At 46.6% G+C, this 17,540-nt stretch overlaps 1 protein-coding gene and 1 pseudogene across 2 annotated transcripts in view; one reads left to right on the top strand and one right to left on the bottom strand.

The window, feature by feature from the left end:
* The first annotated feature begins 655 nt into the window (after positions 1–655).
* LOC147119288 (uncharacterized) overlaps positions 656–17,540 on the top strand; it is an 88,209-nt gene continuing 71,324 nt past the window's right edge. The window contains exon 1 of one of the 2 annotated variants that reach the window (XM_085984944.1): positions 656–944. In XM_085984944.1, the coding sequence (XP_085841070.1) occupies positions 758–944 (187 nt within the window). In that variant the 5' untranslated portion in view covers positions 656–757. Of the gene's footprint in view, positions 964–17,540 lie in introns of both variants that reach the window. The other variant, XM_085984945.1, reaches the window with a different exon arrangement.
* LOC147119290 (uncharacterized) overlaps positions 16,157–17,540 on the bottom strand; it is a 32,174-nt pseudogene continuing 30,790 nt past the window's right edge.

The following is a 17,540-nucleotide window of genomic DNA, read 5'->3' as shown; positions in this document are numbered from 1 at the left end:
CTGTAAAGGCTTTTAATCCGTTTTACATACAGATTTTAAAAATTAATTCTTGGGATATGGGCATCGCTAGCAAGGCCAACATATATTGCCAATCCCCAATGTCCCGTTGAGAAGGTGATGGTGGGCCTTCTTCTTGAACCGCTGCAGTCCGTGTGGTGAAGATACTCCCACAATGCCAGGTGTTACCAGATTTTGACTCAGCAACGAACGGTGATATTTGTCCAAGTCAGGATGGTGAGTGACTTCGAGGGGAACTTGGTGGTGATTGTGTTCCCATGTACCTGCTTCCCTTGTCCTTCTACGAGCTGGAGGTTGCGGGTTTGGGAGTTTTTGTCAAAGTTGTTGTCGAGCTGCAGATGTATAAAGTCTCTCTCCTTTGACCCCTCCCACTCCCACCTCTCTCTCTCTCTCCTCCCATAGAGGCCAGAGTCGTGTGTAGGCCCAGACCAGGTGGCAGGTTCCCTTCCCTGAAGGACATCAGTGAACTAGTTGGGATTTTATGACAATCCAGCAGCTTTCATGGTCACTTTTTTCTGGTGCTGACCCCACAAATGACCAGATTCATTGAGCTCAATTTCACAATCTGCCTTTGTGTTTTTGTGTGTTCTCTCTCACGCTCCCTTTTTCCTGTTTTAAATTCATTTTACAGGGTATTAGAAGGGGAGGATTTGAAGACGGGAAACTCAAACAAAACATCACATCAAGATCTGACAGAGTCACTTGATTCATTGGGACCTAAATATCATCAGATTTGAGCATGGAAGCAAAAAGCACCGTTCACAGTGGGGAGAAACCGTACACGTGTTCTCAATGTGGACGAGGCTTCAGTCGATCATCTGGCCTGTCGAGACACAAGCGCAGTCACACTGGGGAGAAACCGTGTAAATGTGGAGACTGTGGGAAAGGATTCAGTTACCCGTTTGTGCTGGAAATTCATCGACGCAGTCACACCGGGGAGACACTGTTCACTTGCCCCGACTGTGAGAAGGGATGCACTCATTCCTCTGCCCTGCTGAAACACCGGCAAGTTCACACTGACAAGAGACCTTTTAAATGCCCGGACTGTGTGAAGTGCTATAAAAGTTCCAGGGAACTGACATGTCATCAACGTGTTCACACTGACGAGAGACCGTTCAGGTGCTCTCACTGTGGGACTGGGTTCAGGCGATCATCTGACCTCACTGTACACCAGCGCACCCACACCGGGGAGAGGCCGTTCACCTGCTCCGTGTGTGGGAAGGGATTCACTCAGTCATCCCAGCTTACTAAACACCAGCTTGTTCACACTGATGTGAGACCTTTTAAATGTTCTGACTGCGAGAAGTGCTTTAAAAGCAAAAAGGATCTGCTGACACACCAGCGAGTTCACACTGGGGAGAGGGCGTTCACCTGCTCCATGTGTGGGAAAGGATTCGCCCATTCATCCCAACTACTGAAACACCAGCATGTTCACACTGGGGAGAGGCTGTTCACTTGCTCTGTGCGTGGGAAGAGATTCACTGATTCATTCAACCTGCTGAGACACCAGCGAGTTCACATGTGACTGCAGAGGTTGGATTCTGCTGTTATTGCTGCTGTTAATCACATCCAGGACTGAACCGTGTTCATTCTGACAGTTGGGGTTTGTTTCTGCTGATGTTAACCCCTATAACTGGGCTGGAATTTAATATTCTGGAGACGTTAAACTGAGGCCCCGTCTGCGCTCTCAGGTGGATGTAAAATATCCCATGGCACTATTTCGAAGAAGAGCAGCGGAGTTATCCCCGGTGTCCTGGTCAATATTAATCCTTCAATCAACATAACAAAAAAAATAAGTTTACCTGGTTATTATCATGTTACTGTTTGTGGGAGCTTGTTGTATGCAAATTGGCTGCCACATTACAACAGTGACTCCACTTCAAAAGTACTTCATTGCCTGTAAGTGCTTTGGGATGTCCTGAGGTCGTGAAAGGTGCTATAGAAATGCAAGTCTTTCTTTTATAAATGTCAAATAATCAGCTTTGTTTAAAACACATTGTTGTAGATTTTCTTCTTTCCCACCTGTGTGTTTAGTATCACCTGGCTGGAGCTCAGAAAGGACAATCTGGGGGAGGATCGTACGATGGGAACAGAACTTCAGCCTGGACACAGTCCTTCAGGGCCACACTGAGAGGGGCAAACGGCACTTTGGTCTTTCTTGTCTCTCTTCACTGACAGCAAAGTCCCCATGTGAGTTAATCCTGAGGTGTGTAACAAATGTGTCCCAGCCACTCCCTTCCATGGTTCAGAGCTCCTAGGCATGGAACAGAAGGCCCCTTTACAAGTGTCAGGAAGAACAACGGTGAATGCTGGAAACGTGCTGTCAAATCAGAGATTAGTGTAAAACTGCGATCTGCTCCTGACTGAAAGTGACACGGCAGGTTTAAGTTTCTAGTCTAAAAATCACAGGTAATTATTCCACGAAGATTTAACATGATTGTGTGACAGTCCTGAGTCTACCATTTTAAGGCACGCATTAACCCATTTAATATAAACCCGTTTAAAATAAATTGGTTAAAGCCTACATTAAAATAGCAGACGGAGGAGTTCACAGGAGCCTGTTAACTGCTGGTACAATTATACAACAGACATTTGATCTCCAGATAAAGAAGGACCTGCAGCGTGTTTCCAGGAATTCCCTGTTTTATTGATGTGTGTGTTAGACACCAGGATAACTAAAAATACATGACCGGAACATCCGCGGGGATGCGATCCCGACAGTTACTCTGGGATCACTCCCGCTGTGGAACTCCACCACTGACCCTGCTGAAGGTTGTAGGCTCAGGGAGTGGGGCCTCCAGGAGTGGACGGTAAGAAAGCTGGGTTTTATTAGAAGATCAGATTTAATATGAAATAGAGTCATAAAAGAAAAGTCTTCCTAGTTTTATGTACATGTATGTTTAATATGAGTAAACTTTGTATTAAAGACCCATGTCTAGTGAACTATTAGCTTGTAATCACCTCAGACAGAACAGGCTCTAATTATCCCCTTTAAGCTGAAACAGACCTTGTGTGAACAGAACCAGCAGAGCTGAGAACTCTGCCTGTGTGGACTGAGCGGAACCGTGCAGGCCATTTGTTTCTTGAAATGCCCCAGTAAAAGCAAACTCTGACATTGTTCTGACTCGCAGATTCCTCGTAGCTCCAATGAACAGGAAGCAGTTACTCAATGAACCCTAAACAGCCATCCAATGGAATGCTTTGTTTGATGAATGTCTTTAAGCTCAATGGTTTGATTGGCCGAGGTAACCAGGGTCACATGGGCTATACCTGATTGGGCTTTAAATACAGGCACAGTTTGCAGCTCAGGTCAGAGAGCACCCCGGGAATTAGAAAGCTGACGGCTACAGCCAAGGTGGAACATCTTTCGGGCTGTCCCTGGAGAGGGAGCACGCAGTGTCCGCCGGGACACTGGAGGCCTTCCGTGACCGGTGGGCACCGGAGGGACTGGAGTCAATTGTCAACATCAGCAACACTATTCGGATCTGATTTAATTATAATTTGGAGTTGATTGTTTGTGCCCCTTTAAAAAGGGGGCCCTCTCGGTAATGTGACATCGATTGATGACAATGTCATGCTAATTGGCATTTTAAAAGAGTGGAACATCCTTTCGTGCCTCTCAAGCTTGGCAATGATCAAAGTCTGAGTTCATGGACACAGCTTGTTAGATTATGAGTCTTACTATATAATTGTAAATATTACAATAAAAATTCCTTTGCAGAATCTCCCATGTAAATATTTTGCACTGATTTAGTATAGGAGTTGTATTTCTGTAGAATCTACATATTAAAATAAAGCCTATGCTCAGGGGGATTAAGGTGTGTGGACTGTTTCATTGGAGACCTCGAACTCAACTAGGAATAGCGTAAAAGCTCATGAGGATTGTAAACAACTTCAGTCTGACATACACTGGAGATTGGTGTCAGTGAATGTGGGGTTGGTTTATATCAGACAGGAGGAGATTGGTGTCAGTGACTGTGGGGTTGGTTTATATCAGACAGGAGGATATTGGTGTCAGTGACTGTGAGGTTGGTTTATATCAGACAGGAGGAGATTGGTGTCAGTGACTGGGGCTGGTTTATATCAGACAGGAGGAGATTGGTGTCAGTGACTGTGGGATTGGTTTATATCAGACAGGAGGAGATTGGTGTCAGTGACTGGGGGGTTGGTTTATATCAAACAGGAGGAGATTGGTGTCAGTGACTGTGGGGTTTTTTATCAGACATGAGGAGGTTGGTGTCAGTGACTGTGGGGTTGGTTTATATCAGACAGGAGGAGATTGGTGTCAGTGACTGTGGGGTTGGTTTTTATCAGACAGGAGGAGGTTGGTGTCAGTGACTGTGGGGCTGGTTTATATCAGACAGGAGGAGATTGGTGTCAGTGACTGTGGGGCTGGTTTATATCAGACAGGAGGAGATTGGTGTCAGTGACTGGGGCTGGTTTATATCAGACAGGAGGAGATTGGTGTTAGTGACTGTGGGGTTGGTTTATATCAGACAGGAGGAGATTGGTGTCAGTGACTGTGGGATTAAGAACATAAGAAATAGGAGCAGGAGTGGGCCATTGGGCCCCTCAAGCCTTCAATAAGATCATGGCTGATCATCGACCTCAACTCATGCTTGACTAATCTGGAATTTTTTGAGGATGTAACTGGTAGAAAAGATAAGGGAGAACCAGTGGATGTGGTGTATTTGGACTTTCAGAAAGCTTTCGATAAGGACTCGCATCAGAGATTAGCGTGTAAAGTTAAGGCACATGGGATTGGGGGCAAGGTACTGACTTGGATAGAGAACTAGTTAGCAGACAGGAAGCAAAGAGTTGGAATAAACGGGTCTTTTTCCGAGTGGCAGGCAGTGACTAGAGGGGTACCTCAGGGATTGGTCCTAGGACCCCAGCTAGTCACAATATATATTAATGATCTAGACGAGGGAACTAGATGTAATATCTTCAAGTTTGCAGACGACACAAAGCTGGGTGGGCGTGTGTGCTGTGAGGAGGATGCCAAGAAACTCCAGTATGATTTGGACAGGTTGGGTGATTGGGAAGATGCATGGCAGATGCAGTATAATGTGGATAAATGCGAGGTTATCCACTTTGGTGGCAAAAACAGGAAGGCAGCTTATTATCTGAACTGCAATAGATTGGGAGAAGGGAAAGTGCAATGAGACCTGGGTGTCCTTGTGCACCATTCGTTGAAGGTAAACATGCAGGTGCAGCAGGCGGTTAAGAAGGCAAATGGTATGTTGGCCTTCGTAGCGAGAGGGTTTGAGTACAGGAACAAGGATGTCTTGCTGCAGTTGTACAGGGCCTTGGTGAGACCACACCTTGAGTATTGTGTGCAGTTTTGGTCGCCTTATCTGAGGAAGGATGTTCTTGCCATGGAGGGAGTGCAGCGAAGATTCACCAGACTGATACCTGGGATGGCAGGAATGAAGTATGAGGAGAGATTGGGTCGATTGGGCTTATACTCACTGGAGTTTATAAGAATGAGAGGGGATCTCATTGAAACTTGTAAAATTCTAACAGGACTAGACAGACTAGATGCAGGAAGGATGTTCCCGATTGCGGGGGAGTCCAGAACCAGGGGTCACAGTCTAAAGATAAGGGGTAAACCATTTAGGACAGAGATGAGGAGGAATTTCTTCACCCAGAGAGTGGTGAACCTGTGGAATTCTCTACCACAGAAGCCAATTCATTAAATATATTCAAGAAGGAGTTTGATATATTGCTTAAGGCTAAAGGGATCAAGGGATATGGGGAGAAGGCAGGGACAGGGTACTGAGTTTGGATGATCAGCCATGATCTCATTGAATGGTGGAGCAGGCTCGAGGGGCCGAATAGCCTACTCCTGCTCCTATCTTCTATGTTTCTATGTTTCTAACTCCACTTTCCCGCCCAATCTCCATATCCCTTGATTCCCCTAGAGTCCAAAAATCTATCGATCTCAGCCTTGAATATACTCAAAGACTCAGCATTCACAGCCCTCTGGGGCAGAGAATTCCAAAGATTCATAACCCTCTGAGTGAAGAAATTCCTCCACATCTCAGTCTTAAATGGCCTACCCTTTAAACTGAGACTATGACTCCTAGTTCTAGACAGTCCAGCCAGGGGAAACAACCTCTCAGCATCTACCCTGTCAATCCCCATCCGAATCTTGTATGTTTCAATGAGATCACCTCTCATTCTTCTAAACTCCAGTGAGTATATCACACAGGAGATTCGTGTCAATGCAGTGAAGTCTCTTGCAGGGTTTATCCCTGTGAAAATTCTGCTGGATAATCAGGAATGTGGGTACTGGGGATCTCCTGTGTAAATAATTGCAGAATCACAGATCGATCTTTACTCGGACTGTAACCCGTGCTGTACCTGCCCTTGGAGTGTTTGATGGGACAGTGTAGAGGGAGATTTACTCTGTATTTAACCCATGCTGTACCTACCCCGGGAGTGATTGATGGGACAATGTAGAGGGAGCTTTACTCTGTATCTAACCCGTGCTGTACCTGCCCCGGGAGTGTTTGATGGGACAATGTAGAGAGAGCTTTACTCTGTATCTAACCCGCGCTGTACCTTCCCTGGGAGTGATTGATGGGACAATGTAGAGGGAGCTTTACTCTGTATCTAACCCGTGCTGTACCTGCCCCGGGAGTGTTTGATGGGACAGTGAAGAGGGAGCTTTACTCTCGATCTAACCCGTGTTGTACCTGCTCTGGGGGTGTTTGATGGGACAGTGAAGAGGGAGCTTTACTCTGTATCTAACCCATGCTGTACCTGCCCTGGGAGTGTTTGATGGGACAGTGCAGAAGGAGCTTTACTCTGTATCTAACCCATGCTGTACCTGCCCTGGGAGTGTTTGAACCTGCAAGTTAACAAGATGAGGCATTAGCTAGAATCTTACACCCTAAGTCTCTCTGCTCCTCCACTCCTTTCAAAGTTTTACCATTTCATGTACATTTCCTATGTTTTTCTTCCTCTTAAAGCTATCACCTCACACATCTCCAGTCTGAAGAACATCCATTAACCACTACTCTCTGTTTTCTGCCCTTTAGCCAACTTCCTATCCACGCTGCCCCACTGCCTTTAATACCGTGAACCTTAATTTGATCAACAAGCCTCCCGTCCGTCACCTTATCAAACACCTTTTGACAATCCATCTCCACAACACCCACTGCATTTCCTCCCTCACTGCACCGAGTGCAGCCCCCGGCCCGATTATAAAAACAGTGAACATTATCCACCCGCCTGTTCCCTCAGCAAAGGGGCCCCGCACCAAACTCCGGGACAGGCAGGAAGTCAGGGAGCATCTGTAAATGGAGGAGAAATGGTTACTGGTCAGGGAGCGTCTGTAAATGGAGGAGAAATGGTGACTGGTCAGGGAGCGTCTGTAAATGGAGGAGAAATGGTGACTGGTCAGGGAGCGTCTGTAAAAGGAGGAGAAATGGTGACTGGTCAGGGAGCGTCTGTAAATGGAGGAGAAATGGTGACTGGTCAGGGAGCATCTGTAAATGGAGGAGAAATGGTGACTGGTCAGGGAGCGTCTGTAAATGAAGGAAAAATGGTGACTGGTCAGGGAGCGTCTGTAAATGAAGGCAAAATGGTGACTGGTCAGGGAGCATCTGTAAATGGAGGAGAAATGGTGACAGGTCAGGGGCCTTTATTTCCCTTATTGGACACAAGGCTCTTTGTCTCACAACACACTGGCTCAGATTTTAACAATCGGTTTACAGGTAATACTGAATTGAAAATTGCAAAACTGAGATTGTTAGAATTACACAGGATTACACAGGATATACAGCACAGAAACAGGCCATTTGGCCCAACCAGTCCACACGAGCCTCCTCCCGTCTTTCCTCATCAAAATCTATCAGCATAACTGCCTATTCCCTTCTCCCTCATCTGCTTGTCCAGCCTCCCCTTAAATGCATCGATACTATTCACTTCAACCACTCCCTGTAGTAGTGAGTTCCACATTCTCACCACTCTCTGGGTAAAGAAGTTTCTTCTGAATTCCCTATTGGATTTCTTGGTGACTATCTTATATTGATGGCCTCTAGTTATGCTCTTCCCCACAAGTGGAATCATTCTCTCTGTATCCACTCTACCTTCCTTTCCACTAGGACCTTTCCAGAATCTAGGGAATTTTGGAAGATCACGACCCATCAGTCTACTCTCAATCATCAGCAAAGTGATGGAAGGTGTCGTCGACAGTGCTATCAAGCGGCACTTACTCAACAATAACCTGCTAACTGACGCCCAGTTTGGGTTCCGCCAGGGCCACTCAGCTCCTGACCTCATTACAGCCTTGGTCCAAACATGGACAAAAGAGCTGAACTCAAGAGGTGAGGTGAGAGTGACTGCCCTTGACATCAAGGCAGCATTTGATCGAGTGTGGCATCAAGGAGCCCTAGCAAAACTGAAGTCAATGGGAATCAAGGGGAAAACTCTCCATTGGTTGGAATCATACCTAGCACAAAGGAAGTTGGCTGTGGTTGTTGGAGGTCATTCATCTCAATCACATGACATCACTGCAGGAGTTCCTCAGGGCAGTGTCCTAGGTCCAACCATCTTCAGCTGTTTCATCAATGACCTTCCCTCCATCATAAGGTCAGAAGTGGGGATGTTCGCTGATGATTGCACACTGTTCAGCACCATTCGAGACTCGTCAGATACTGACGCAGTCCGTGTCCATATGCAGCAAGACCTGGACAACATTCAGACTTGGGCTGACAAGTGGCAAGTAACATTCGCACCACACAAGTGCCAGGCAATGACCATCCCCAACAAGCGAAACTCTAACCATCTCCCCTTGACATTCAATGGCATTACCATTGCTGAATCCCCCACTATCAACATCCTGGGGGTTACCATTGATCAGAAACTGAACTGGACCAGCCATATAAATACTGTGGCTACAAGAGCAGGCCAGAGGCTGGGAATTCTGCGGCGAGTGTCTCACCTCCTGACTCCCCAAAGCCTTTCCACCATCTACAAGGCACAAGTCAGGAGTGTGATGGAATACTCTCCACTTGCCTGGATGAGTGCAGCTCCAACAACACTCAAGAAGCTCGACACCATTCAGGATAAAGCAGCCCGCTTGATTGGCACCCCATCCACCACCGTCAACATTCACTCCCTCCACCACCAGCGCACTGTGGCTGCAGTGTGTACCATCTACAAGATGCACTGCAGCAACTCGCCAAAGCTCCTTCAACAGCACCTTCCAAACCCGCGACCTCTACCACTTAGAAGGACAAGGGCAGCAGACGCATGGGAACATCACCACCTACAAGTTCCCCTCCAAGCCACACACCATCCTGACTTGGACCTGTATCGCCGTTCCTTCACTGTCGCTGGGCCAAAATCCTGGAACTCCCTAACAGCATTGTGGGTGTGCCTACGCCATATGGACTGCAGCGGTTCAAGAAGGCGGCTCACCACCATCTTCTCAAGGGCAATTAGGGATGGGCACTAAATGCAGGCCTAGCCAGCGACGCCCACATCCCATCAATGAATAAAAAAAAAAAAACCAATGCATCCACTATCTCTGTAGCCACCTCTTTTAGAACCATAGGATGTAGGCCGTCAGGTCCAGGGGATTTGTCGGCTTTTAGTCCCGTTACTTTCTCAAGTACTTTTTCGTGACTGATATTAATTACTTTAAGTTTCTCACTCTCATTAGCCCCTTGGTTCCCCACTATTTTTGGTTTCTCAACTTTCTACAGTGTAGCTCACGAGTGGTTGGGACCTCTCGCCCTGACCGAGGTGGACGAGAAGCCTGCGCAGCCCCTCCGTGTCAAGTATGACAACGTGGACAGAGATGTGCTGGGTAAAGTGCTGAGCCCGGCCCAGGTACTGACTGCAGCTGAGAGCTGAACACACAGGAACCGCTCCAGTGCCTGGAGCCAGCAACAAGAGGCAACAAAAGCAAAGAAGTTATGATTAACCTTCCTAAAACACTGGCTCGGCCTCAACTGGAGCACTGTGTCCAATTCTGGGCCCCGCACTTTAGGAAGGATGTGAAGGCCTTAGAAAGGGTGCAGAATAGATTTACAAGAATGATTCCAGGGATAAGGGATGAGGGACTTCAGTTACGTGGATAGACTGGAGAAGCTGGGGTTGTTCTCCTTCAAGCAGAGAAGGTTGGGAGGAGATCTGATAGAGGTGTTCAAAATCATGAGGGGTCCAGACAGAGTAGATAGAGAGAAACTGTTCCCATTGGCGGAACGGTCAAGAACCAGAGGATATATGCTAGGGATGTTTGCCTGAATGAGAACACTGACGTTGGTGTGCCTATCCTGCCAGTGGATTTGCAGGATCTTGCGGAGGCAGCGTTGGTGGTACCTCTCCAGTGCTTTGAGGTGCCGGTTGTACATGGTCCATGTCTCTGAGGCATACAGGAGAGTGGGTATCACTACTGCTCTGTAGGCCATGAGCTTGGTGCCGGGTTTGAGGTCCTGGTCTTCAAACACTCTCTTCCTCAGGCGACCAAAGGCTGCACTGGCACACTGAAGGCGGTGTTGGACTTCATCATTGATGTCTGCCCTTGTTGACAGTAGGCTCCTGAGGTATGGAAAGTGGTCCACGTTGTCCAAGGCCTTGTCATGGATTTTGATAATCGGGGGGGCAGTACTGTGTGGCGGGGGCAGATTGGTAGAGGACTTTTGTCTTACGGATGTTTAGTGTAAGGCCCATGCTCTCGTATGCTTCGGTGAAGGTGTTAACGGTGGTTTGGAGTTCAACCTCCGAGTGAGCACAGGCGCAAAATCTACAGGGAGATAAGATACACAAATCTTTAAAAGTTGGAGGATAAGTTTATAAAGTGGTTTAAAAATGTTACCCGAGGTTTTTTATAAATGGGGCGTAGAAAACAAAACCATCAGTTCGGCTGCAGTTAGAATAAGTTTTAAGAACATAAGAACATAAGAAATAAGAGCAGGAGTAGGCCATACGGCCCCTCGGGCCTGCTCCACCATTCAATAGAATCATGGCTGATCTGAATCTAGACTCACGTCCACTTCCCTGCCCTCTCCCCGTAACCCCTAATTCCCTTATCTGCTAGGAAAATGCCTATCTCCATTTTAAATTTATTTAATGTTGCAGCTTCCACAGCTCTCTGGGGTAGCAAATTCCATAGATTTACTACCCTCTGAGTGAAGAAGTTTCTCCTCATCTCAGTTTTGAAAGGGCAGCCCCTTATTCTAAGATTATGCCCCCTAGTTCTAATCTCACCCATCAGTGGAAACATTCTCACCGCATCCACCCGATCAAGCCCCCTCACAATCTTATATGTTTCGATAAGATCGCCTCTCATTCTTCTGAACTCCAATGAGTAGAGTCCCAACCTACTCAACCTTTCCTCATACGTCAACCCCCTCATCTCTGGAATCAACCGAGTGAACCTTCTCTGAACCTCCTCGAGAGCAAGTATATCTTTTCTTAAATATGGAAACCAAAACTGCACGCAGTATTCCAGGTGTGGCCTCACCAATACCCTGTATAACTGCAGCAAGACTTCCCTGTTTTTATACTCCATCCTCCTTGCAATAAAAGCCAAGATTCCATTGGCCTTCCTGATCACCTGCTGCACCTGCATACTAACTTTTTGTGTTTCATGCACCAGGACCCCCAGATTCCTTTGTACTGTAGCACTTTGCAGTTTCTCTCCATTTAGATAATAACTTGCTCTTTGATTTTTTCTGCCAAAGTGCATAACCTCACACTTTCCAACATTATATTGCATCTGCCAAATCTCTGCCCACTCACTTAGCCTGTCTATGTCCTTTTGCAGGTTTTTTATGTCCTCCTCACTCACTGCTTTCCCTCCCATCTTTGTATCGTCGGCAAACTTGGATATGTTGCACTCGGTCCCTTCCTCCAAATCGTTAATATAGATTGTAAAGAGTTGGGGTCCCAGCACTGACCCCTGCGGAACACCACTAGTTACTGATTGCCAGCCCGAGAATGAACCATTTATCCCAACTCTTTGTTTTCTGTTAGATAGCCAATCTTCCACCCATGCCAGTATATTACCCCCAATCCCGTGATTTTTTATCTTGATCAGTAATCTTTTGTGTGGAACCTTGTCAAATGCCTTTTGGAAGTCCAAATACACTACATCCACTGGTTCCCCTTTATCCACCCTGTATGTTACATCCTCAAAGAATTCGAGCAAATTTGTCAAACATGACTTCCCCTTCGTAAAACCATGCTGACTCTGTCCTATTAAATTATGTTTATCCAAATGCTCTGTTACTGTATCATTAATAATGGACTCCAACATTTTGCCAACCACAGATGTTAGGCTAACTGGTCTATAGTTTCCAGCTTTTTGTCTACTTCCCTTCTTAAATAAGGGTGTTACATTAGCAGTTTTCCAATCTGCCGGGACCTTTCCTGAGTCCAGGGAGTTCTGGAAAATGATCACCAAAGCATCCACAATCCCTACCGCCACTTCTCTCAAGACCCTAGGATGTAGGCCATCAGGTCCGGGGGATTTATCCGCCTTAAGTCCCATTATTTTACTGAGTACCATCTCCTTAGTGATTTTAATCATGTTTAGCTCCTCCCCCCCCCCCCATTGCCCCCTGTTTGTCCAGTGTTGGGATATTTTTAGTGTCCTCTACTGTAAAGACTGATACAAAATATTTGTTCAGCGTCTTTGCCATCTCCATGTTCCCCACCACTAGTTTCCCGGTCCCATCCTCTAAGGGACCAATGTTCACTTTAGCCACCCTTTTTCTTTTTATATAGCTGTAGAAACCCTTGCTATCTGTTTTTATATTTTTTGCTAGTTTACTTTCATAATCTATCTTCCCTTTCTTAATTAATCTTTTAGTTATTGTTTGCTGGCTTTTAAATGCTTCCCAATCTTCTATCCTCCCACTAGATTTGACTAATTTATATGCCCTTGTTTTCAGTCAAATACTATCCTTTATTACTTTACTAAGCCACGGATGGCTGTCTTTTCTTTTACTCCCCTTTTTCCTCAGTGGAATATATTTATCTTGAAAGATGTGAAATATCTCCTTGAATGTAGACCACTGCTCTTGTACCGTCTTACACTTTAATCTGTTTTCCCAGTCCACTTTAGTCAATTCTACTCTCATACCTTCATAGTCTCCTTTATTTAAGCTTAGTACGCTGGTTTGAGATCCAACTCTCTCACCCTCAAACTGAATTTGGAATTCAACCATATTATGGTCACTCATTCCAAGGGGATCCTTTACTAGGTCATTTTTTATTAATCCTGTCTCATTACACAGGACCAGATCTAAGATTGCCTGCCCCCTGGTTGGTTCAGTTACATACTGCTCAAGGAACCCGTCCCTAATACACTCTATGAACTCTTCCTCAATGCTGCCATGCCCAATTTGATTAGTCCAGTCAATATGAAAGTTAAAATCCCCCATGATTATAGCTGTTCCCTTATTACAAGCCCCAACTATTTCCTGATTTATACTCCGACCAACAGAGTTGCAAATGTTAGGAGGCCTATAGACTACGCCCACTAGTGACTTTTTCCCCTTATTATTCCTTATCTCCACCCAAACTGTTTCACTATACTGATCCTTTGACCCAATATCATTTCTGACTATTGCAGTGATTCCATCCTTGATTAACATAGCAACCCCACCTCCCTTTCCTTCCGGTCTGTCCTTCCTAATTGTCAAATACCCTTGTATGTTTAGTTCCCATTCATGATTATCTTGCAGCCATGTTTCCGTAATGGCCACCAGATCATACCCATGTGTAGTTATTTGCACCGTCAACTCGTCAATTTTGTTACGAATGCTGCGTGCATTCAGATAAAGAACTTTCAAATATGTTTTCTGACAATTTATTCCTGCTTTTACCCCTTTTACTACTTTACCTTTATATCATTATACATTCTGTCCCTTCCTGACATGCTCTGGTTTTTAATTCCCCCACTGCTACCTTGCTCTATTGCCTTCTCCGTTGTCATTTTTATTTTTCGCTCTCTTAAAACCTCCCCCCCACTAATTAGTTTAAAGCCCTCTCTACAGCCCTAGTTATTCAATTCGCCAGGATTCTAGTCCCAGCACTGGCCAAGTGAAGTCCGTCCCAACGGAACAGCTCTCGCCTGTCCCAGTACTGATGCCAGTGTCCCAGGAAGCAAAACCCATTTCTCCCACGCCAGTCTTTGAGCCACGCATTTAACTCTCTAATTTTATTTACCCCAGCCAAATTTGCACTAGGAAGGATGTCGAGGCCACAGAGAGGCTGCAGAATAAATTCACTGAGGCTATACCACAGATGAGAGGCTTTAGTTATCAGAGAATCATAGAATGATACAGCACAAAAGGTGGCCATTCGGCCCATCATGCTTGTGCCAGTTCTTTGGGAGAGCTATCCAATTAGTCCCCACTCCCTTGCTCTTTCCCCATATCCCGGTAAATGTTTTCCCTTGAAATATTTATCCAATTCCATTTTGAAAGTTACTCTTGAATCTGCTTCCTCCACCCTTTCAGGCAGTGCATTTCAGATCATAATAACTCGCTGGGTAAAGAAATGTTTCCTCATGAAGGCCTGTCTGCAGTGAAGCGCCTGTTTGAGTTTCTAACTGAGGTGAACTTCTCTTTCCCAGGAGGAGAGACGAGAGAAACTGGGGCACTTCTCATTAGAACAAAGCAGGGTGAGAGGAGATGTGAGCGAGGTGTTTAAACTTGATCAACGACACCGACCAAAATATCAGAGACACTCTGTGTCCCTCAGGACCTGTGTCCAGGGGAGAAGCTGATGGGTTTATCAGATCATCTTTGGGTTAAATGTTGTGCTCGTGGAGCTGAGCCCCTAGTGTCAGCATCAAACACTCTCCAGTCGGGTACAGCACGGGTTAGATACAGAGTAAACCCATCAACCGCTCCCCGACACAGATACCGAGGGACAGGGAGTGTCCGGGACAATGACATTTCTCACTCAATAAGGTATAAATTGATCCTGTACCTCTCCCCATTAATCCTGGGCTCCACACGGGGCGAATCCTGCTCCTGTTTCCCTTCCTGTAACAGCACTGAGCTAAACCCAGCCCATAATGAGCAGGGCTCAGGGAGGCTGGTTGCTAGGCACTGCAATGATGTCATAAAGCAGGGCCATTCAGCCCAGCTGGTCGTCTCCTTGTCCCTTTAAAGGTGGAGAGCCGGGACACCCTGTCTCCAAACACATCCCACCTGTTCATACTGAGAATCCCCAGGGAAGGCCCAAGGCCCAGAGTGTGGAACACAGCCAAGGGGGAAAGAGGAGGAGAGAAGGGGAGGTAAATCAAGGAGTCGGGACTGAGGGACACCAAGCTTCAGTTTTAGAGCCTGTAGACTTCAGGAGGGGAAGAGTGAGTTCAGTAGTTTTAGGATCCAGGGAGAGAACAAGGAGCAGATGGGGAGACTTGTGTGGATTCCAGCACAGTGAGGATGTAGGGGGAGGGAGATTGTGTCGGGCCGTGTATTAGGGGTGTAGGAGGGACAAGAGAGGAAAGGTCAGAGGAGCAATTACTGCAGCAGTGCCCATAAATAGTGAGAGAGAGAGAGAAGGTAGGGGTTCGAGTGGACCAGGGACAGTCTGTTAAACTTTCTGTTTGCTGTGACCAGTTTTCCTTCTGTTAAAAATGGCCTCCTGTAGCCCAGTGACACAAACAGCCCATTAAACTCCACCAATGGCCTTTGGTCCGGTGAGGTCTCCCTTTGTGAAACATCGGCTGTTGTTAAAAGCTTTTCATTCTGACACGCTCACACTGAGAAATGAGCTGCAGAACTGCCGACACCGTCAGCTTTAAGGAGACGTTTCCCTTTGGAGATCGGATTGCCCATTGAGTTTGATTAAACTGATGTTAAAGTAACAAGGCTGCTTTGCCCCATGACAATAACAAATTATCAGAATATTTCCCATAGGTTAAAATCCAATGTTACAGGGACTCACTGGCCTGGATGGTTGAAGTGGACCCTGTGATATAATAGAATTTTCTGTCCTGTCAGACTTGGACATCTTGTAGATCCATCTTTTAACAAGTTGTGGGAACTCAGTTCTCAGATGGATTCCACTCAGTTTGTAACAAGTCCTCAATCAGCTCATCTTATTGTTGAGATATCAAGGACCCGACACACTGCGTGTGTGTGAAACAAAGCTCATTTATTTGACACTGATACAGATTAAATTCCAGCCCAGTTATAGGGGTTACTAACATCAGCTGAAGCAAACCCCAACTGTCCGATGAACGTGGTTCAGTCCTGGATGTGATTAACAGCAGCAAGAGCAGCAGAATCCAACCCCTGCAGTCACTTGTGAACTCGCTGGTGTCTCAGCAGGGTGGATGAACGAGTGAATCCCTTCCCACACACGGGGCAGGTGAACGGCCTCTCCCCAGTGTGAAGTCACTGGTGTGTCAGCAGGTTGGATGAATCAATGAATCCCTTCCCACACACGGGGCAGGTGAACGGCCTCTCCCCAGTGTGAACTCACTGGCGTGTCAGCAGGTTGGATGAACGAGTGAATCCCTTCCCACAAACGGGACAGGTGAACGGCCTCGCCCCAGTGTGAACTCGCCGGTGTGTCAGCAGGTTGGATAAATCAATGAATCCCTTCCCACACACGGGGCAGGTGAACGGCCTCGCCCCGGTGTGAGTGCGCCGATGAGTTTCCAGCTGGGGCGGGTAATTGAATCCCTTCCCACAGTTCCCACATTTCCACGGTTTCTCCAAGGTGCGGGTGTCCTTGTGTCTCTCCAGGTTGGATGATCAGTTGAAGCCTCGTCCACACACAGAACACGTGTACAGTTTCTCCCCGCTGTGAACGGTGCGATGTTTATTCAGGCTGTGTAACTGGTTAAAGCTCTTTCCACAGTCAGTGCACTGGAACACTCTCACTCGGGTGTGTGTGGCTCGGTGCTTTTCCGGTCACACTGATGTTTGAAATCTTTTCCCACAGACAGAACAGACAAACATTCCTCCTTCCACATTCAAAGGCCGATGATATTCAGGTCCTGGTGAATCCAGTGACTCGCTCAGATCTTGACGTGATGTTTGGTTTGAGTTTCCCATCTGCAAATCCTGCCCTTCCAATACCCTGTAAAAGGAGTTTACAAAAGACATCACTGTAAGTACAGGATAGAAATTCAGAACAGACAATTCTAGTTTCTATGGAACATTCTTTCCTCTCTTGTTCCCCGAAAGCTGTAAATCCCCATCCCACACACTCTCCCTCCTCCCTGTGCTGAAATTCAAACCCATCGCACCATCTCCATCATTTTTCCTTTCGGTCGACTTTTCTCCCTCTCCTGAAGGTGCTGCCTCTGGCTGGGTTCAGTTCTATACTCACTGGTTCCCCTCTCTCTCCTCCCCTGAAGGTGCTGACTCTGACTGGGTTTAGTTCTACACTCACTGGTTCCCCTCCCTCTCCTGAAGGTGTTGACTCTAGCTGGGTTCAGTTCTACGCTCACTGGCTCCCCTTCCTCTCCTCCCCTGAAGATGCTGACTCTGGCTGGGTTCAGTTCTACACTCACTGGTTCCCCTCTCTCT

This window comes from Somniosus microcephalus, chromosome 4 (genome assembly GCF_052327205.1).
Source record: "Somniosus microcephalus isolate GS21.2 chromosome 4, FLI_Smic_1.0, whole genome shotgun sequence".
In the NCBI taxonomy this organism is placed as follows: Eukaryota; Metazoa; Chordata; class Chondrichthyes; order Squaliformes; family Somniosidae; genus Somniosus; species Somniosus microcephalus.
This window is presented reverse-complemented; position numbering and strand designations above follow the sequence as displayed.